This window comes from Alosa pseudoharengus, unplaced genomic scaffold (genome assembly GCF_046254945.1).
Source record: "Alosa pseudoharengus isolate Yale_2024_CS ecotype anadromous, Long Island Sound unplaced genomic scaffold, YU_APseudo_1.1 YU_APseudo_1.1_scf_11, whole genome shotgun sequence".
NCBI classification, from domain to species: Eukaryota; Metazoa; Chordata; class Actinopteri; order Clupeiformes; family Clupeidae; genus Alosa; species Alosa pseudoharengus.
In genome coordinates, this window is record NW_027468576.1 from 8,298,389 (window position 1) to 8,320,179 (window position 21,791).

Genomic DNA, 21,791 nt, shown 5'->3' on the forward strand with positions numbered 1-21,791 from the left:
GATTTTCCTCTACTACTACACATACAGATTTCAGCAATTTGTGTCATATAATTCTTAATTGATTCTGCTGTAGTTCTACTACATACGTGACTATAATTCAAATTTGTGGAAGCTTTCTCCATGAACATTGAAGTCTTCATATCCCTGACTTTGGAGCAAACCCTGAGGTGGAATCAAATACACATCACTTGCCTTTATGCCCCCCTTGGCCTTCCGAATGTTCTTCTTCTTCGCCAGTTCCGCATCAGTGGTCTGCTTGGTGGCACTTGAATTCTCTGAGCCGCGTCTCGTGGCTGCTGCAGAGAGCTTCACATTAGTATCAATCTCATAATGATGTTTTGGAAAGTACTCCATTACACAAACAAATCATTTAAGACTAATTAATGATGGGAATGCTTCCTCCAAACCAAATTGTATCTGTATGTGCAGGTGGCCAATGGCCATGCTTTATCATTTGTTTGCTGTCTGGTGCGGTTTAAAAGGACCATAGGGTAGGGGAACTCACTGGTGCTTGGTGGCCTGGGAGTTTTTGGCGAGGGTCGCTTGGGCGAGGACTCTGGCCGTGGAGCTACGGGCTGCACCGGTCGAGTCTGTTTGGCTGACAGCTTTTTAAGGCTGACGTGTCTCTTCTCAAACATCTCCTGGACATCTTGCAGCCTCTGAAGCGCCTTCTGGACATTGCTCTATGTAGAGGGACACAAGGAGCATTTTGATTTTGATGCGAATGCTTTTTGCAGATTCAGCTGCAACAATAAATTAATCTAAAAATAAAGGACATATTTGTGGTCTATACTGAAAGAAAGCATAGCATAAATTCACAGAACATTAATGAACGTTTCAAAAAGGGGAGGGAAATATCCTGAAAATCTCCTTTATGACTCATATTTACACAGCTCAACATACAGAGGGTTGACATTTACAATAAGCTGTCTTTCTTGAGGTTCACATATTCCTAAGCCGACCTGTGCTTTACAGAAACAGGAACCAAACAAATCCAGGAGGAGATATTTTAAAGGTCTCTTCAGAGCAGTCACAAATCTCACTACATAAACAGTGTGCAACAATGGCAATCTTCCAGGAAGCTTTCCACCATCTCAAAAAAATAAGTCTGTTCAAGAATCCTTGGAGGTTCTCGAGAAGGGGCCCTTTAGAGAATTATCAAGATTTCTCCTTTATAACAAAGAAGAGTAATTGTTGTTTGGAATGCTTTTTTAGACCAATACAATGTCCTGTAAAGCTTAAAGTGATTCAAATAAAACGGCTGGGATACAAAGTACACTGTCTCCTCAGTATTGACATAGCCATAGATGTACCCACAATGCAAGAACATAATTTTGTTTGATCAGGCAAATGTAATATTCCAATTTAAATGCAATTTTATAGTGACTTATTTTATAGCGACCTAGCTAATGGATAATGGCCATATCATTGCTGAGGCTGTGTAACCACTAAGACATCTAATATCTGAAAGTGGACATCTAAAAGCTCTAGATATTTTTGTCATATTGATATATTTGCAACAATTTGCTGCTGTATATCTTGGTCACATTCATATATGTTGCAAAGGCCTGCTATTGCAGCCTGTTATTCTTTCTGTAAAATGAGTTTGTGAGCTATCCTATAAATGTATTTTAACTACTTTAAAAACAACTGGCTAAATATTAACCTAAGCTTTTGCACACAACATTCTCTGCATTGATGTCAGTGCCACAATGTCCTGTAATGTGTTGGATTTCTCTCTTGATATGTTATCCCATCTTGCATAACTGGTTTCACCACATATAGGTGAGTGCTAGTCACATATATATTTTAGTGAAGCATGGTTTAGTGGAATCCTGGTGATGCATACACGGTCATGCCTGCAAGCAGGTTCCTTCATATGCGCAGACTCGTCAAAATACCAATGCATTGTTTGATGCCCAAAACACACCAATGGCTAACTAAGAAACATAAGAAAAACCCTTTTGAACAATGCGTCTGGCATCAGGTGAACTTATTACGCAGTCAGGATTTTGGACTGGACACGCCCTAAACATATTCAAACCATCTGTTTTAGACTGTACGTTTAAGATTGGTAAGATAGGGCCCTAAATGTCCTGTCACCTGAACTGCATGATGTATACATTTGAAAATGACAAGAACGAGAATATTCTCTTTCATACTGTAAATAAAGTTACAGTTAAAGTTGACTGGTACTGTATATAGCAGAAACTTTTATCCAAAGCAACACGGACTGATGCTGACCGCCACATCAGACGGTAACTTTACCGCTGCTCCACCATGTCCATATACAAGAAAACATTGTGAATAATATTCACAAAAAATCATAATAAGAATTAATAAAAAGGTCCATACTATTTTTTTTTTACTGACATTTCACCGTAGACCTATTTTTCTGTGAATCTTACACACCATATGAGACTGGAAATGATTGTATTCATTGACAAAATCTAATTTGTTTAGTCTTGTTTCAGAGAGTAGTGTTTTCATGAAGTGACTTTTTTTTTACCTTGATATAGTCTGAGAGCATGAGCTCATGCTGGTTGTAGAGCTCTCTGAGCATGCTCAGTTGCTGCTCCTCAGCTGTCTCGATGTAGCGCTCAATGTCCTGCAGTGCTGCCTCAGCCCCCTCCTGAGACTGGCACTTATCCACAGCCTGAGAGGCCAGCAGATACACTCCCGACTCACACCACTGGTTCACCTGTACATCACACAGACAGGCAAAGAGAGAGAGAGAGTGAAAAAAGAAAAGAAAACACACACACACACTCACATGTGCTAGTCTCCTCACATGTGTATGCACACATTTGCAATTAAACCTAATGACTTTATTTGCTAAACTGTAATTGGACCGACACTAGTCACGAGGCTCCTGTATAAGTTATTAAGTGCAGTATAGCTACCACTGGCCCTAATATAATTGAATGCTCCATTTGTTCTGCTACCAAATTAGCAGTGTTGTGCGTGAACGAGTTAAAAAGAACGCGTTCATTGAACACGCTCATTTTTTTCGTTTTTAATAAAGAACTTGAACGTGAATTAGTTCACATTATGTGTCATGAACGGCAGACATCACTCTAAATGAACGTTGGAATTTGTTTTCCATTGAAAACTGAGTGACATCTGTTTTCTCTTTTGAAACGCAACGAGAGAAAGTTCCTCCCTCCTGTATTCTCGCTGGTGCCGCTTAAATCATGTATCACCAGACAGAAATGGTTTTGACATTGTGTGCGCAATGCATTGCGGGCAACGTAGTGTCCGGCTGAGAATAGTTGAATAGCATACTGGCTTCCGCACAACGTTACCCGAAGAGCGGGGTAGGCATAGCAACGCCGCGTAGCAGGCAACGACGAGAGCGCGGAGGGCTGGATTTCATTGCACTAAGTATAGAACTGGTCTACCTTGTCTGTACTGCTGCAAGTTTCATCACCTGGTAAGAAACCCACAATTGCAGTGTCATGAGCAAATGTCTACAATGAGCAGCTTCAAAGAATGTATAGTGATTTCTAGCTCGTAGTGTCAAAAAAGTATTTATTTGAATATCTCACGAAAAAAGTAAAATGAACTGAACTTTGAACTAGTTCAGAATTAAAATTGTGAACTTTGAACGTGAACTGTTCACTTTGAGCATGTATGAACTGAACTTGAAAGTAGTTCAGAAAAGCTGTGAACTGGCACAACACTGCAAATTAGAGGAACAGTATGAAAAATATTTAAAGCACAACTTGAGAGAGAGAGAGAGAGAGAGAGAGAGAGAGGAGGAAGCTTTTCTGGTGTGAATGTAAAACAGTTTTGCAATGTGTGAGATTTTTTTTGCCCAGGGTGTGAGATGTACGAGAGCGTTTTGCCCGTGCTTCCTTCAGCGGAAGAAGTTTAAATTAATCTGACAAGATCTGTGCATGAATGTAAAATGTGTTCATGAACGTGAATGCAAACAGCTCTTCTGGCTGTGCATCAGCTTCTGCTTTTTGTCACACATGTCCTTGGAAAACAATGACAGGAAGGTACAATGTCGGTAGTGGTTGCAGCTTTGCAACTGCTCCTGCAACCACACTTGTGAAGAGAAGCTGGTATCAAGATCAAAATAAAGATTATTCTCCCAGCTCATATTAGTAATGCCTGCTAGTTATGAACTCAACGAATCCGTTCTTTCTGAGATGTGACTGTTTTTTCATGCCAATACCTTGTCAATGCCCTTGTGAATTTCAAGTGATTTGGACAGGACATCGTATTTCTTCTTGGCTTCATTATTGTAGTCATCACGGATGCGTCTCAGTTCAACACACTTTGGCCTTATGGAGTCCACAGCATAGTGGTTGCTTTGGATGAGCTGGTCGCCATATGAAGCATGCCGTTGGGCCTTTTCCAAGAACTCCTGTAGGAAATACCACAGAGAGAAGTCCACACGTGACGATCTTATACCTAACACAACATGGTCTGTTCAGTCATAGAATGTTGACAGATGGGCGATTATGGCGTATCTGACCCAGAATGTGCAATTTAGGGATGGGGGTGAAGCGAAAGGCCTTAAATCAATGGAGTGTTTTGTTGAGCGCCTTCCACCCCTGAGGAGCCACAAACTGAATGTGATGCAGCGTGACGGTGCTCAGGGGCATGTGACGAGCCTGACCTGCGCCCTGTCCTCCAGGCTCTTCAGCTCCTTCAGCAGCTGCTCCACGCGGGCCACTGAGTCCCCGATGTCGGACAGCGCGGCCAACGTCTTCATCAAGCCGTCCAATGAGACTTTCACCTTGAGGACACAAAGATAGGAGCCTCAGAGCCAACCAACAGATATTTGCCTCAGAAGGCCTTGGAAAATAACGTTGAGTGAATAACAGTATTGACATTTGAAAATTGTCCCCCTTGAGAACGTATATGATTTGTTTGGGTGTGGCGTAATCGGAGGTACCTCTCTGAAGTCTTGCTCAAAGTGTCGCAGCTGCAGGCACTGCTCCAGCTTGAGGTGATGTTTGGACCAGAACTGCTCAAAAGCATTTTCAGTCTCATCCAGCTGTGCCAACAACCTGCAACAGACACATATACGATAGAGGGTGTCAACATGTTAGGTATCAATACTATACTATGTTAGGTATCAATTCTATACTATCTAAACTATGTTTGATATGTAATAACAATATACATCTACAAACTTCTGATTCAAATTTGTTTTATTTTATTACCTTTCCACTGTGGTCAGGTTATCTGATTCATCTGGGTTTAATTTATGGCTTTCTGATTTGTTGGCTTGCTCTTTGATGCAGGACAGCAGGGTGGTTCCTTGCTTCATGGAAAGCTTGAGTTCATCCTATCAATGAGTCAATGACGGAAAATTGATGGAAAGATTACAGAAAGATTACAGTTAAAGGAAATATCACAGAAGCCTCAAAAGTATCTTACCTCAAACTGACCATGATATAATATCTATCTATCAACATGTGTTGTTGCTAATGAGTAAGATCTCTTTTTTCAGCCTGACCCCTGCCCCCCATTCTGACTGATGGACTATAATCAGAATACCAGTGTGGTTTCATCTAGGCCTCTGTTGCTGTTATATCACTAAAGGTGTGATCAGGGCTTTTCTCACCTTCAGTTTGTTGTGTTTCTCTGTATGGGCACCCAACAGATCTTTAGTGCATTGCACATCATTGGGAAGTTCTGTTTCTGCCAGATCTGTGCCAAACTTCTGCAGCATTTGGGCTGTGGTTTTCACCGTCACTGCAAAATTCTCGATGGCCTAAAGAGACAACTCACCCGTTGAAATTTATCTGGATGTCTATTTCAATCATTCAATTCTCAGAGACAACAACCATTTAATAAGAACATTTCTGAATGTGACAAAAACAGGCCAAGAGATTGTCTTGAATTATAATTTCATTGGGAAGGAGTGACTGAACTGTGTGACTCACAGTTCTGTGATGGATCCACTGACTGTGGCAATATTCAAGATTTCCACCCAGTTCAGACGTCAATTGGCCTTTGTCGATGTAACCATGCAGGTCAGACAGGGAGTTAAGCATGACAATCTGTAAAAATAAAGACGTGACGTCAAACAAACATGAAAAATGTAGATGCAGCAATTATGACTCACATGATGACTTTATTGTCACAAGATTGTTTTAACTGACTTTTATTGTCACAAGATTTATATAAGGGCCTCGTATATCACATAAAAAAAACATTACTGTTCTGAAGATTTCAATGATGTCTCACTTGTGGGAGTGAGTTATCTAAAATTCTCAAAACCAACGATCATCATTTGACTTGATAGAAGAATAGAAGATGATTTTACTGACTAACAGTCTAGTACTCCATGTCAACACAACTGCTGTCATACAGTCACATTTTGCCAGTCTGGCATGATATGCTTCGTCAGGGCTCCTTTCATACTTGTCCTGAGAGAATGTCACATGACCAGGCCCATATTTCAGGAGGCCCTCGAGTCCCTTTTCTTACAGAAAACAAGGGAAGCCAGGCACATTCTAAAGAGAAACTGCAAGGTAACATGACACCAACTGAACAGAGTGGCTGACACCCTTGTATGGAAAATAGCAGGGCCAAAGGGCAACACAATTACGCCAGGCGAGACCAGCAGCTCCGAAAGTTACACATTAACTAGGACAGTCGCAATGATAAAAAGAGCAAGCATCAAAATGATTCCTGTCTACTCAGGACCTCCCATGGCAGGTTGGTCTATGGAATGTAGAACAGATAACTGTGCTCCATATGAGATGAGAGCAGACCGGTGGGACTAAAATAAGCGCCGATTGTACGCCTACGGGACCAGAAAGCGGAGTGGCCATAGAGCAGGGATGGGTCGTCTTATCCACATTACTAATCTCAACAGCACCCCACCCCTCTTCAGATAGAGCTGCCTATCTCTACGCCTAGCACTGGGGACAAGCAGTGTTCTCAGAAGTGAGCTCGATACCTTTTAAAGGGGAACTATGCAGTTTTCTTTAGCTTCATTTACCTTAACTTAACAGCTTCTGAGTTATTTTCTGGGTTGAATGGTGGCCGTCTCACGGTCTCGCGATGTAACAAAATGCTTTACGCCACTACACACATACACGCCAGGCACCGGCTAGAACAAGGTAGCAATGGAGTTTCTCAAACATTTGTCATGGCAGAGCCAGCAAAAAGAAGCAGAAAGCAAGTAAACTGCTGTCGGAGGAAAAGGGAAAAAGGAAACGGCAGACTGACTGAGTGAGGAGTGTCGTAAAAATATCTACTCTGAGGCTGTAGGGGGAGCTCTGTAGAGAAAACTGCAAGCAAAAAGCATACTGCATAGGGTTCCTGTAATCGGTGGGCTTTTTGAATGACTCTCTGATTGCGTCGCAGCGCCACACTCCTCCTAAACTCATGCTATTTCGTCATTCTGGCTTTGACACTGCCCTTGCAATGGGCTCACTAATGTGCAGAGGCACAGCTAAAGAAATGAGATGGTGAGGTGCTAGCAGACGGCAGGAGGGACAGACACAGCCCTAATACAGTGGACTGGGATTGTCCATTTCACCTACAGTAGGTTCATGTGTTGTTTGAGGAAGAGGGCTTTGAAATGGGAGTTTTTCAAAAATGGAGGGTCATCGTACAGTAGCGTGTAATACCTCCTTAATTATGACCGCCGCGCAGCGAAGCACACTGAAAGACCGGGGTGCACGAAACTTGGTGGGCATGTAGCCCCACAAGGATAGCATGGAACCATTGTTTTTCGTTTTGATCCGTCGCCCCCCCCCCCCCCCCCCCCCTGTGGCCAATACCTTGAAAGAATGGATTCGTTGAGTTCATTGTTTTTCGTTTTGATCCGTCGCCCCCCCCCCCCCCCCCCCCCGGACTGAACCCCTGAAAGGAGGGTAGGGCGGACACAGTTTTCTGTGAATATCTTGAGAATTGTAGGGCCTAGGAGGACCACCTTTTTTTTTGCGTTGGTCTTAAGGGGCCATGTTAACCCATCCCATAACCACTCATTTCATGTATAGCGCCACCCAGTTAAAAATGAAAAAGCAAAAATTAGATGTTGTAATCGCAGGTATCTCTGACCTGTCAAAACTGCACGAAATTGGAAGTGTGGGAACATTATGACACCCTCTGAATGCACGCCAAGTTTTTTGGAATTCCATTCATGGGGGGCCATACAATAAATTAATTTATGTGTACATTTAGTGACTGTACACCAACAGAGTTTTCTGTGAATATCTTGAGAACCGTAGGGCCTAGGATGACCAATTTTATGCGTATGTTTGCCTCCAGGGGCCATGTTAACCCATTCCATATGCACCAGGGCTCCAGACTAACTTTTTGCACTGGTTGCACTGGTGCGCCTAACTTTTTTTCTTAGGTGCACCAGCACAAAAGTTGGGTGCACCCACATTTTCAACCACATCGCATTTAACACTGCAGCAGGTTCACTTTTAATTACTGTCCTATATAGGTTGTCCTATGACTTATGATTTACAATTCTACAAGAAAAGTAACTTAATGAAGTGTTGGTGCTTTAAGTGCTTCACTGAGCTGAAATTTAAACTTAAAACATCTCAAGATGAATTAAATAAAAATAACAGTGAGTAAATTAACAGTGCACGTCTTTTAAGGGCTTCAAACTGCACATCTCATGGCTCAATGTCTTACATACTATCCTTCATGATCTTTAGGCCTTGGCTAAACCAGCTCTCCATGCTAGCATCTTCCATAGAAATGTATTTGAGCACAATTTAAAGAGATGTTCCAAGTAGCCTGGGGGATTTTTATGTGATTTTGCAATGATGATTGCAATAATCATTTGACAGCCCCACAATGCAATTAACTTTTTAATTTTAGTATTTTTAAATTTCCAATAAGAACATCACTATGGTTAATGCAGTAATGAAATGGTAGGCCTATTATTATAGGCTATTACTTGCCATGCTCGATCTAAATGTGTCCATTCAATTCACCGTACACAATGACCACAGTTATACATGCAGGGAATATTCGGGCTTTAAATGAAGCAGCGATATTCGGTTTGCGCCAAATACCGGATTAAATTGATTGATGCCATCAGAATGAGTTTACACAACTCGCGCGCAAAACGAATATTACTGTTGAAAACCGGGTTACTCCCTGCATGTAACTGCGGTCAATGACGCACTCCTTTTCGGCGATATCTGTATCTCTGTCGTTCGGGAAGGCCTTGTATGCATTGTTCGCAATTTTAAGACGTCTTTTCATCTGCAATGACTCCTATAAATTTGGCGCAAGTGGCATTCCTGTACGTCAGGTTTACGTTCAAACTATTTTTCTGGTGAATAATTATTTCAGACTGAACTTGCAGGGAAGTTTCACTAGGCCTATCGTAGGCAACGATAAACTTGATCATCATCTCGGGCTCGTCTGATCGGTTTGCTGCTGCCAGCCGCCGAAAGGCAGTGGGGAGAGGGGACATTTATCTCGGCCTATGTGACAACACTGTAATGCAACTACATCCACTCTGTTTATCTGACGGGTCTCTGACCTCTCTCTCGCTCTCTCTCTCTCTGCAGCACACGCATTTTAAAATTTACACACAGGCACTGGGCCACGGCCAATCAGAGGGGAGGTCCCGCCCTTCACTATCTGTGATTTGTTTAAACCACGATATTGGCCAAATATGTGTCTGTTATTGAACCAAAGATAGAGTTTCAATGCGGACACTTTTTCCTCTCTCGAATAGCTGGTCGCACCGGTGCGACCTCCGATTTTTTTTAGTCGCACTTTTGAAAAATTAGGTCGCATATGCGACCAAATTGGTCGCACTCTGGAGCCCTGTGCACACATGTGCATAAACAGATACACACGCACACACACATACATTCACAGTAATCATACATATGACACACACAGACACACACAGTAGACATATGTACGCATGCATGCACATGCATACACACAGGCGCGCACACAGGCACACACACAAGCACATGCACGCACACACACACACACACACACACACACACACACACACACACACACACACACACACACACACACACACACATATACACACACATAAACATAAACACGTACACGCACACATGCACACAATTTAAGAATTTATCAGAATTATGACAGGCAAGATGGGGGTGGGGTTGTATAAAATGTATTTTACATGTGAAATCTATGAACTAATCATGTTTTGGTACCAGTGAGAATTCAGTGTGCATAATGCAGTTCAGTGAGACGGTTAGAATCATACATGCCTTTCACATTTTGTTTTTAGCCAGCAGCCAGACCAGCAGATACCCTGACTTTGCTGAATTACTGAAGCTAAGCAGGCTTAGTTATTACTTGGATAAGAGACCTATTTGGAAGAGTAGGTTCCTGTTGGAATTGGTGTTGGTGGCTGGCCAGTAGGTGGCACTCTTCCCTGTGGCCAAAAAACACCAAACAAATATCAATCCCAATGCCCTATTGCAGTGACAGGGACACTGTACTGCAGGAGATGTTTTCCTTTGCATGAATGTTAAATTGAGGTCCTGACTCACTATGGTTGTTAAAGATCCCATGGCACTTATCGCAAAGAGTAGGTGGTTCCCTGATTTGCTGGCTAAATTCCCAACCTGGTCCATTCAATATGGCCTTGTAATCATCCTCCCAGTGTGTAATTGGTTCATTCACTCCTCTCTCCACCTGAAACTAGTGTGTGGTGAACATTCTTGCACATAATGGCTGTTGTGCATTATTCAGATGGGTGCTACTCATTGGTGGTGCTTAGTGAGATTCCGCCCTTCCTGTGAAGCGCTTTGAGTGTCAAGAAAAGTGCTATAACTGTAATATGTTGTTGTTACATTAACCATTCTCACCCCACCCTACCCCTTTTTTTCTCCTGTTAAATATGTAAGGGATAATGTATGGAACGCCGGTCATTATTGGAAAATAATTCCCTACAGGGCGAACCGGACCCCGACACGCCACTCCACGATATGTCTCTTTACACTTATTTGTTACCGTTTCGTCGTGGCTTTTGCTGAGAAGCAAATAGTTCGCAACACACGCTAAACTTGAATCAAACATTCTTTAGAACACAGCTGATCAACCGTCTGCTTTCACTTTTGAATGAAGTTCCAATGCAAGAAGTGACTGGGCTACTTGCGGAGTGATATGAAAAACTTAAATCAGCAGCACAAAACCCGTTGCCATTGACAGCGGTAATTATATGTTTGCAGCGGTAATTACATGAAAATATTTTACCGTAGAACGTTGGGAAATCCCATTCAAGTCAATGGAGCGTTCTACTAGCATTGTGAAGAGCCGTATAATAAAAAGAAAAGAAAAAAAAGAAAGAAAAAAAAAATATATATATATATATATACACACACTTTACATTTGATGCTTGTTAACATTGTTAAATGATGGTGATTCACTAGTCCCCTACAGTATTTTGAAGGAAGGAACCAGTTCTGTATGCATTATTGTAACAGATGGGCTAGATTATTGGTAAAGTAGTTGAATAGCACACTACACATGCACACACACACACACACACACACACACACACACACACACACAACTTATATGCAGGCACAAACACTCAAAAAACACACACAGAAGCACTCATATACTCAAAAACAACCACACACTCTGCACACACTCAATTACAAACACGAAAAAGGAAATGAACACAATTTGACAAACGTGACTTATTTTTGTAGAAAAAATGTGCTGGACTGGGCGGCGGTCATATTTTGTACCGCTCCTCTGCGGTACATCTATTATTGACAGTGGTAGTTGTGTAAGTAAAACACAGGGGCAGAGTTTGTATGAGCAGTAGGCTAAGTTATAAGACTCAACCTCTTGAATTTGCTCTATGTAAACAACTTGGAGGTTCAAACTACAAACACACATCAAGCACATCAGTCAAGCGTTTTGTCACAGCCCTGAACCAAAACACAGCAGAAGACAGTACTGTGCAAAAGTGTTAGGCACCCATTCGATTTGTTGTTTTAGCAATGCTATGGATTGTGGGAGATTTTAACCACTGTAATCTCCGGAAAAACATGCCTAAACTACATCAGTTTGTGACCTTCCCCACTAGGGGCAATAAAATACTGGATCACTACTACAGTAACATCAGGAATGCCTTCTCAGCCGAACCAAAACCCCATTTTGGAAAGTCTGACCACCAGGCAATCAGGCTCAAACCAGCTTAACAAAAGGCTCAAAACAAAACCAATCACTGTCAAAACCATTAACACTTGGACTGATGAAGCACAGGCTAGCCTGCAGGGCTGCTTAGAGGCCAAAGAATGGAGCCTCTTCAAAGAGGCCACTAATGACATTCACGAATACGCAGAGACTGTGAGTGACTACATTAGCTGGTGCACGTCCATATGTGCACCCACCAGGACTGTACGTATGTTCCCCAACCAAAAACCCTGGTTTAATGGGGACATAAAACAGAAAATTAGGAAGAGGGGGGAAGCCTTCAAATCAGGAGATCAAGTGGAGTATAAGATAGCCCGGTACGAGCTGCAGAAGTCCATCCTCCCAAGGTTCTGAAGGCCTGTGGGGAACAACTAGCTGGTGTGTACACTGACATTTTCAACCTGTCACTATCCCAGGCTGTAGTCCCCCGTATTTTCAAATCCTCCACCATCATACCCGTCCCCAAAAGACCAGACGCGTCCATCCTCAATGACTTCAGGCCAGTGGCACTCATACCAGTCGCCATGAAGTGCCTGGAAAAACTGGTTCTCACACACATCAACTACACAGTCCCGGATACCGTCGACCCCCTACAGTTTGCCTACCGACCCAATCGATCAGTGGATGACGCGGTAGCAATAGCCCTACACCACATTCTGCAACATCTGGAAGGTAGCAAAACGTATGCCAGGATGCTTTTCCTGGACTACAGTTCTGCCTTCAACACCATCCGCCCGGGCAAGCTGATCAAGAAGCTGACAGACCTTGGCGTCCCAACTCCCACCTGTAACTGGATTCTGGACTTCCTGATAGAGAGACCACAGGTGGTGAGAATGGGAGGAGAGGTCCATCATTATCAAATATGCTGATGACGCCACCAACCTGGGGCTTATCAAGGGGGGGGGGGGGGGGGGGGGGGGGGGGGGGGGCGCTGGTTAACGACATCCTGGTCTATGGAGAGAAGAATGACCTCATCCCTCATCCTAAACACTGACAAGACCAAATAAATAGTACTGGACTTCAGGAAGAAACCTCCCCCTCTACAGCCTCTTATCATCAAAGGGACTGAGGTGGAGAGGGCCGACAGCTACAGATTCCTGGGACTGCAAGTTACATCTGACCTGAGCTGGACTCATAACACCACAGCCACAGTGAGAAAAGCCCAGCAAAGGCTTTATTTAATCAGGCTGCTCAGGAAAGCTGGTCTGAACCACCGCCCCCTCACCCAGGCCTACAGAGGAATGATAGAGAGCATCCTCACCACAGCCATCACTGTCTGGGATGGTACCACCACACAGGCAGAGAGGAAGGCTCTGCAAAGAGTCATAAAGATGGCAGAGAGGATCATAGGGGCAACACTTCCCTCCATGGACTCTATGTTTGTGCAGCGCTGTCAGAAAAGAGAATCATCAGAGACTCACTCCACCCAGCTCATTCTCTGCTCAGACACAAACACTGCACATACTGTACAACCTGAGACACAGCAGAGTGGATAGCATCATCACCCACAGAACACGTTTTTTCAATAGCTTCTTCCCTGCCACAGTCCCCAGCTTCTGGCAGGCCAGGCATGCCAATCAGAGGTCTGGGTGGGGAACGACAGCTCCATCAAGAGCTTCTCCTTGGGTGATTGGTCATTATAACACTAAAACAATAATTCTAATGGTAGCTTGAGACTGAAATTGGACTAGTATCAGAACAAAAACTGCATTTTATGTGTGTTTAATGGACTACTATGTACATATTTACTGTGTTCTCTGGTCATATTCTAATTAAGAAAGTGAAAAATAAACAATATGGTCCTTATAGCATTGCTGAAACAAAACATGTAAGGTGCCTGAGACTTTTGCACAGTACTGTATATTTCTGGGTACTGACTAAAAACCCAGGCTGTAACACATGCATCCATGTATTGTTCTATAGAAATGATATGACAGAAACAACATTCCAGTGCAACACTAGAAAGACAGGGCAATGTCACACAAAACACACCTTTAGATAACACAGTGGTTAAGGTCAAGGGTCTCTAAATGGAACAGTCAGTACGATGTTAACAATCATCTAAAAGAAAAGCACTTCACCAACTGAAATGTGGCCAACGCTTTGATGGGGTGTGTACTATGTATGTGTGTGAAAGAGACATGAGTAAATAGTCGTCACCTCTACACATGCTTCTAGGTCGTGATGGACGGAAAATGGAATCACTGAAGCATGCTTACCGGTACCTTCATTTTGAAGTCATCCCGGTGCAACCGGATGCCGATATCGGCAATTGTTCTTTGGAGAAAGCGTGAGGGCCTCAACACCAGGACAAGCTGCAGGTTCCCTGGAAATGCCCCCTGTTGGATAAAGATACATTTTCCAAAACAAACACAGGACACCATTCTTTGTCATGTGGTCAGGCTGTCCTGATATCCTGCAGAAAGTGTTCTACTAAATATCATAATGTACATTTGAATGCTATCCTCTCATGTCTTCACCCAATAAAATAAACAATTGTTATTTTTGTCATTATGAATAATTGTCACTGTCATTGATTGCATCCAACTTGCAGACGAAAAATAGTTCATACATAATCTGCACAAATCTGTATTTCTGGCCAAAGCGTCCTTAAGCATTATATATAGTCGCTTACTACAGTAGCTCCATATGGGAAAATCCCCATCAGTTCATGAGTGATTCAGTGATGCCTGAGTGGCATTCATTTCTATCAGTGAGTGTATCAAGACATATGGAAATCTGAGGCACAGCAATGCCCCTTCAGAGAATAGGAGTGTGGAGTGACTGACCGCTATCCTTGCCAGGGAGGCCTTTACTGCACTCCATTTGTCCCTGCGACGATCGATGATGATGACGAAGCCGATGCTAGCAGCATCCAGACTGGAGAAGAGGAGACAAGGGAACAACATAGAGGTTTGGTTCTGAATAGTAGGGGGGGCCTATGTGGTTTTTGTAGGTTTCAAATGTTAATTTTGGGAGAGTGGTTGGACTGTCTTCTGGGGTCAATGAACATGAAGAAAATTTGTTCTCACCTGTTTCAACCCTATTTTTCTCAAATTTTATATTTTACTGTAATTAACACAATCATTTTCGCCAAGTTGTGTTGTTTTTAACGCAAGTTGTGTTATTTTCAACACATATTGTGTAACAAATAAAAAAAGGAAACAACACAAACTGTGTTCTCCCTATCTAGACACAGAGATGTGTTAAAAACAACACAAGTTGTGTTATTTTCAACACATTTGTTTTAAGAGTGTAGAAGCACTCTCAAAAAACTTTTGGATGTCATCATCAGTTTTCTTTGACATCACTTTGTCTATGGCAGCATCACACACATTGGACAAACATACTACTGTACAACTGGGTCATAACGTCACTTTGATTATGAACGTGATTATGCTCTTGATGGCTTTTGTAGTTAGTTGTTCATTGTGCACTGTTATGTTCAAAGATGCTGAAGTAGACTGACTTAAGGTCAGTCATGTTGTGGACTTCTCCAGCGTTCAGGCTGAAGCAAACTAGGCTGACAAGCTCAATATCTGATGCAACTATGCCAACATTATGTTCTTGCTTTTCAAATTCCTTACCCTCGTCATATCTCTTTTTACCACATTGAGCGTTCACTGACTATGGCTGTGCTGGCAGCATTTCCTGCTGAACAAGTCTCACTAGATCAATGGTTCTCAAATTGTGGGGCAGGCCTGACAGGTGGGGCGCGAGGAACAGGAGGAACAAGTTGACAAGGAAGATCATAGATTCAAAACAAAATAGGCACACACAAACATTGGAGTCATAAACAGACATATGAATTAAAACATCATCAGATCCTGTGGACCAAGACGGGAAATGCAAACATAATATTTGAACATGAACACTTTGCCAGGGTGATAGTTTTGTTGCAGATCATCTGCACGATAACATTGTAATCGTTGGCTGATCTTTAGGTAATCACCATCTCCATACTCTCCTCTCTCATGGACAAAAACAAGAAATTTGGCATATGTCTTTAGTGGGTCATTCATTAACCAGTCCCCACCAATATCTGCCTTCTGTCACTGGATACATAGCCCAACATCTGTTTCCTGTGTTGCTGTAGAGAATATGTGTGTCATCACCACAAAGACACACCTCAGCAAAAAGATCTCTGCACTTTCTGCTCTGAAACTCCTTTCAAATGGGTGTAGTCTAGAGCAGCTGACTGAGCAGGCTATACACTCAAGCGCTCTAATAAGCATGAATTGAAGTAATGAAGAAATTAAGTATTATTTTTTTGACAATTTTGAGCATTTTAGACATACTTTCTTGCTACAGTAAATAGTTCACTCGTCATCACCCTAAGAATTGCTTTATAATGTTATATTGTGTATGTGGACCACTTTGGCAACTACCTTGTAGAATATACAGTGGGGAAAATAAGTATTGAACACGTCAATATTTTTTTCAGTAAGTATACTTCCAGTGAGGCTATTCGCATGAAATTTTCACCGGACATTAGTATTAACTTAGGTAGCATCCAGCAAGCAGTATTGGAGCCATTATCTGCAAGTGGAAGGAACATCACTGCATCATCACTGGCCATGCACAGGATCTCCTTGCAAGATTTCTGACCAGGAAGTCAGAAGGATAGTCAGAAGAGTAGCCCAAGAGCCAAGGACCACTCGGAGAAAGCTCCAGAAAGACTTGGTACAGTTGTTACAGAGAAAATCATAGGTAATGCACTCCACCGCCATGGCCTCTATGCACGCTCATCCCGCATGACTCTATTGCTGAAGAAAAACATGTCAAAGCTCGTTGAAAGTTTGCTACACAACATTTGGACAATCCTATGAAATACTGAGAGAATGTATTCTGGTCAGGCGAGACCAAATTTTACTTTTTGGATGTCATACTACACACCATATTTGGAGGAGAAATGGCACTGTGCATCACCCTAAAAATACCCTACCAACAGTGAGGTTTGGAGGTGGTGCCATCATGGTATGGGCTGTTTTTCATCTCATGGTACTAGCAGACTTCATACAGTTGAAGGAATGATGAATTGAGTCATTTTGGTCTGGGAGAATCTTCACCATCCACCAGGATGATGAGGATGAGACATGGCTAGACCTTCCAGTAGGACAATGATCCAAACCATTCAGCAAAGGAAACTCTCAATTAGTTTCAGAGAAAGGAAATCAAGGCCCTGACTTCAATCCAATTGAACAGTTTTGGAAGTTAACTAAAGATCAGGATTCACAAGAGGGACCCCTGGAATCTTCAATATTAAAGGACTATCTGTTGAAAAGAATGGGCTAAAATCACACCAGAATACTGTAACTGATTAGTTTTGTCATACAGTAAATGCCTTGAAGCTGTCATTACGAAGGCTTTTCCACAAAGTATTTAAGAAATTTCAGCAGGCGTGTTCAATACTTTTTTCCTGTGTCATTCCACTTTATTACACATAACTCTACCTATGGACTTTAATGTTTGGATTTTTTTATATGGGTGGATTATCTGAGTTAATACTAATGTCTGGTGAAAATTTCATGCAAGTAGCCTCATTGGAAGTATACTTACTGAAAAAAATGTTGACGTGTTCAATACTTATTTTCCCCGCTGTATCTGCTTTTTACCTATGCTAGCCTACAGTACCAGAAATGTGAGGTGTATGGATAAAACACCAAATTTGACCTTTTCTGAATTTGACCTTTGATTAGGGTCACTAAAACATTCAAGGCAAAAATGGAGACATGCTTTGTTTTACTCTTAAGAACCCCTAGAACCAAGATATAATACTCTCCAAAAATTAACGTGTAAATTAATGTGTAAAAACAAATAGGCTACAAGAGTTGGAGATTAGGGCACTTAAAGGCGGTGGTAGTGTAGTGGTTAAGGAGCTGGGCTAGCGTGCAGTACTGTAGCCTGAAAGCTGTCGGTTCAATTCCCGGCTTCCATCGTTGTGCCCTTGAGCAAGGCACTTAACCTTAAGTTGCTCCGGGGACAATGTGATCCCTTGTAATATAGCTGACATATGTAAGTCACTTTGGTCAAGAAGTGTCTGCTAAATGTAATGTAATAATAAAGGAGAAATCCAGCTCTCCGTTTCTCGAGGTCACCGTGTCACTATGAAAAAATATGAATACAATCGGTTTTACCTAGCTCGAGTTGCTACAGCCAGGAGCTAACGCAGCCAGACAGCTACAGCGCTATACTCTGGGGGCATGCAAATGGGAGCTCACGGACATGTCCACAGAGTGTAGCACTGTAGCTGCCTGGTATCTGTTATCTGATATCTGGACCTGCAGTGCAAATTCAAATTTGCTAACAGGTTTGTCTGGGTTATAGATAAATATGAGTGAGAGAGAAAGAGATGGAGAGAGAGAGAGTATGTATGGATAAAACACCAAATTTGACCTTTTCTGAATTTGACCTTTGATTAGGGTCACTAAAAAATTCAAGGAAAAAATGGAGACATGCTTAAGAACTCTTAAGAACCCCTAGCCTAGAACCAAGATATAATACTCTCCAAAAATTATGCCCCCCCCCCCCCCCACTAGAATGTACAAGATAATTAACTCATTATTTTTCGGGGGGAAAGGAAAATGGCAAAACATTCTCAATTGCATGCACTGCTCTTCTGTATGGCCCCAATGCTCTCTCCTGCACATTGGCATGGGGGGGGGGGGGGTCTGCATGTGTGAAAACAAATAGGAGTTAAAGGAGAAATCCGGCGAGTTCTCACATAGCTCTCCGTTTCTCGAGGTCACCGAGTCACTATGAAAAAATATGAATTGGCAGCCGTGGCCTACTGGTTAGTGCTTGGACTTGTAACCGGAGGGTTGCCGGTTCGAACCCCGACCAGTAGGCACGGCTGAAGTGCCCTTGAGCAAGGCACCTAACCCCTCACTGCTCCCCGAGCGCCGCTGTTGTTGCAGGCAGCTCACTGCGCCGGGATTAGTGTGTGCTTCACCTCACTGTGTGTTCACTGTGTGCAGTGTGTTTCAGGGCAATTCCATGCAAAGGTCATCCTTACCATGGAAAAAAAAAGTTGTGCATACGCAAAAAGAACTGTTGTTAAAATCTTTATTTAGGTCTATATTTTATTGTTTGTAACTGATCTGATTGAATTTGATGGAGAATGACACTCTTTTTACATCATAAATGTGGTGTGCAACCATACAGAAACAACTTTTTTTACATGGTAATATTATACATATTTTAAAAGTGGATAAATGGACCTAATGTTCAAACAAATTGTGTCATTTGACAAATTCCAGATTGACAAGGGAATGGTAGAGCAATGTCTATGCTCAGCTTGCCTTTAAGAGCACAACTCCTTACATTTGTAAGGCTTTTGTTTTTAAGTCAGCAAGTTCCATGGCCATGTCACATCCATAACGTTTTATAGGAAAAGTTTATGCTACACATACAGTATTGATGCAGCAATGTCCAAAGTGTCTGTGCATAGCTGATTTATATCAATGTAAAGTGTGATGACCAAATTGTGCCCCTTTCTTACTTTTAAAACCTTTAATGGTGCGTTATGGATGTGACGTTATGGATGTTACATAATGTGAATTTACAAGACTGGGGACTTTATTATACCTCAAAGCCGATAAAACGTCTGTTCTGGTGGCATGTCAGTTTCAACGCATTTCAACTTAGTGTTTACAATTGACATTTCAAAGATTATTAGGTTGATCAAAACTACAGGGAGGCCTTGCCTAACCATTAGCAAAACAATATTAAAATACCTCCAGTGATTAGCCTAGCCATAGCCTATTTTCAAGTGGTTTAATAACGAAAATCTGAGCGATTATCTTCCTGTATCTGTCATACTAATGTTGTACAGTAACTGGATTATCGTGTTAGCTGGTGAAGATGGCTGACTTTGCAGCTGGAGTTAACATAGCAACCTCCTTCTGTTGCAGATCTGTTCAGCCTGCCGTTCACGTCTGCTTAACACACTTTAATTTTAAATGTGACGCGATATGACAGCATTTGAAGTGTCAGGTCCTCTGTAGCTAATACCCACAGAGTAACATCAGTAAGGGCAGCAATAAACTAGATGTACCGCATATCGGTACAAAATATGACCGCCTCTCAGTCCTGCATATTCTCTTCGCAAAAATAAATCACGCTTGTCAATTTGTCTCCATCTCCTACTCCTGCAACTCATGTGCATGTAAATGAGTGTGTGCATATGTGAGTTTGCTTTTGTTTATAAGAGTGTGTGTGTGTGTGTTTGCCTGTGTCTGTGTGTGTGCATGTGCGTATGCGTGCCTGTGTTTGTGTGTTTATGTGTGTGTATGTGTGCGTATGTGTTTGCATGCCCTCATCATGCGTATGCGTGCCTGTGTGTGTGTGTTTATGTGTCTGCATTCATGTGGGTGGGTGTTTGTGCATGTGTGTGTGTGTGTGCTTGCCTGTCTGTATGTGTTTATGTGTGTGTGTGCTTGCCTGTCTGTATGTGTGCGACTGTGCGTGCGTGCGCGTGTGTGTGTGTGTGTGCGCATGTGCGTGTGTGTGCATGTGCGTGTGTGCACGTGCGCGTGCATGTACTTTATGTGTGCAAATCACAAATGAGTGGGTATGGGTTAGGTTCATGCGGGCTCTTGAGACTAACATACCATAAATATTTTGTCATCTTGGGTGCAACGGTTCAGGTAGGGCTAGTTATTTAGGGGAGTGGCCACCAAGTTTCATGTTCCCTGGTGTTTCAGTAACCCGGGAATCACTGACCAAAATTGATGACGGTAAAAGAAAAAAATAAATTTCTTTTTTATATTTTAAATGACTTGTCCTGATTCTTCCTGTGGATCTTAGTGGGCACTGAGGAAGCAATAATTTCATCGCTAGTTTTTCATGATTACTATTTCAATTGTTTCATATCAAAATTCACTACTTAATTATGTGTTTTATGTAGTTTGTCGAGGACTGGTTCAGACACGTCACATCCATAACGTGAAACCGTCACATCCATAACGCCAGTTTTTCCTACATAATGCATTACAAAAATGACGCATAGTTTCAAAAACACACTTTTTGTGTTCATTCAAGTCTCCTTCATGGTACATATATCATAGTTTCGGCAGTTTCCTCTAAAATTCACAGAGTTTGTAGAAAACCTGTAATCTCTCACAAAAGTGTGTCCATTTCATGTCACATCCATAACGTTGATAAAATGCCTTGTATTCTTAGGATGAAATTGATTATATGAAATTTGAGGTTTTCTCAGTATTAAGAGGACAGAGGTTGCATTAAAAGTTATGCAAATGAATTCACTGATACTAATTTTGCCCCCACTCTAAGGCATTTTGTTTACCAATATGAGTCCAATTGTCACATCCATAACACTGGAACTGCCCTTCACTAATTCACGGATTGGGATAAATGAAGACCAAATTTCCCTCACGGGATCAAAAGAGTATATACTTATACTTATACTATGAATACAATCGGTTTTACCTAGCTCGAGTTGCTACAGCCAGGAGCTAACGCAGCCAGACAGCTACAGCGCTACACTCTGGGGGCATGCAAATGGGAGCTCACGGACATGCCCACAGAGTGTAGCACTGTAGCTGCCTGGTATCTGTTATCTGATATCTGGACCTGCAGTGCAAATTCAAATTTGCTAACAGGTTTGTCTGGGT

The 21,791-nt window shown here is 42.2% G+C and overlaps 1 protein-coding gene across 11 annotated transcripts in view; it reads right to left on the reverse strand.

Annotated features, from left to right (window-relative positions):
• The window catches only part of mcf2l2 (MCF.2 cell line derived transforming sequence-like 2), an 83,144-nt gene that overhangs the window by 35,420 nt on the left and 25,933 nt on the right, over positions 1-21,791 (reverse strand). For 8 of the 11 annotated variants that reach the window (XM_076277902.1, XM_076277910.1, XM_076277903.1 and 5 more), the window contains exons 4-14: positions 14,946-15,036; positions 14,376-14,495; positions 5,907-6,023; positions 5,585-5,734; positions 5,181-5,305; positions 4,910-5,024; positions 4,631-4,750; positions 4,184-4,375; positions 2,510-2,701; positions 506-683; positions 193-296 (exon numbers count right to left, since the gene is read on the reverse strand). In XM_076277902.1, the coding sequence (XP_076134017.1) occupies positions 193-296; positions 506-683; positions 2,510-2,701; positions 4,184-4,375; positions 4,631-4,750; positions 4,910-5,024; positions 5,181-5,305; positions 5,585-5,734; positions 5,907-6,023; positions 14,376-14,495; positions 14,946-15,036 (1,504 nt within the window). The remainder of the gene's footprint in view (positions 1-192; positions 297-505; positions 684-2,509; positions 2,702-4,183; positions 4,376-4,630; positions 4,751-4,909; positions 5,025-5,180; positions 5,306-5,584; positions 5,735-5,906; positions 6,024-14,375; positions 14,496-14,945; positions 15,037-21,791) is intronic. The other 3 variants (XM_076277909.1, XM_076277900.1, XM_076277901.1) reach the window with 2 other exon arrangements.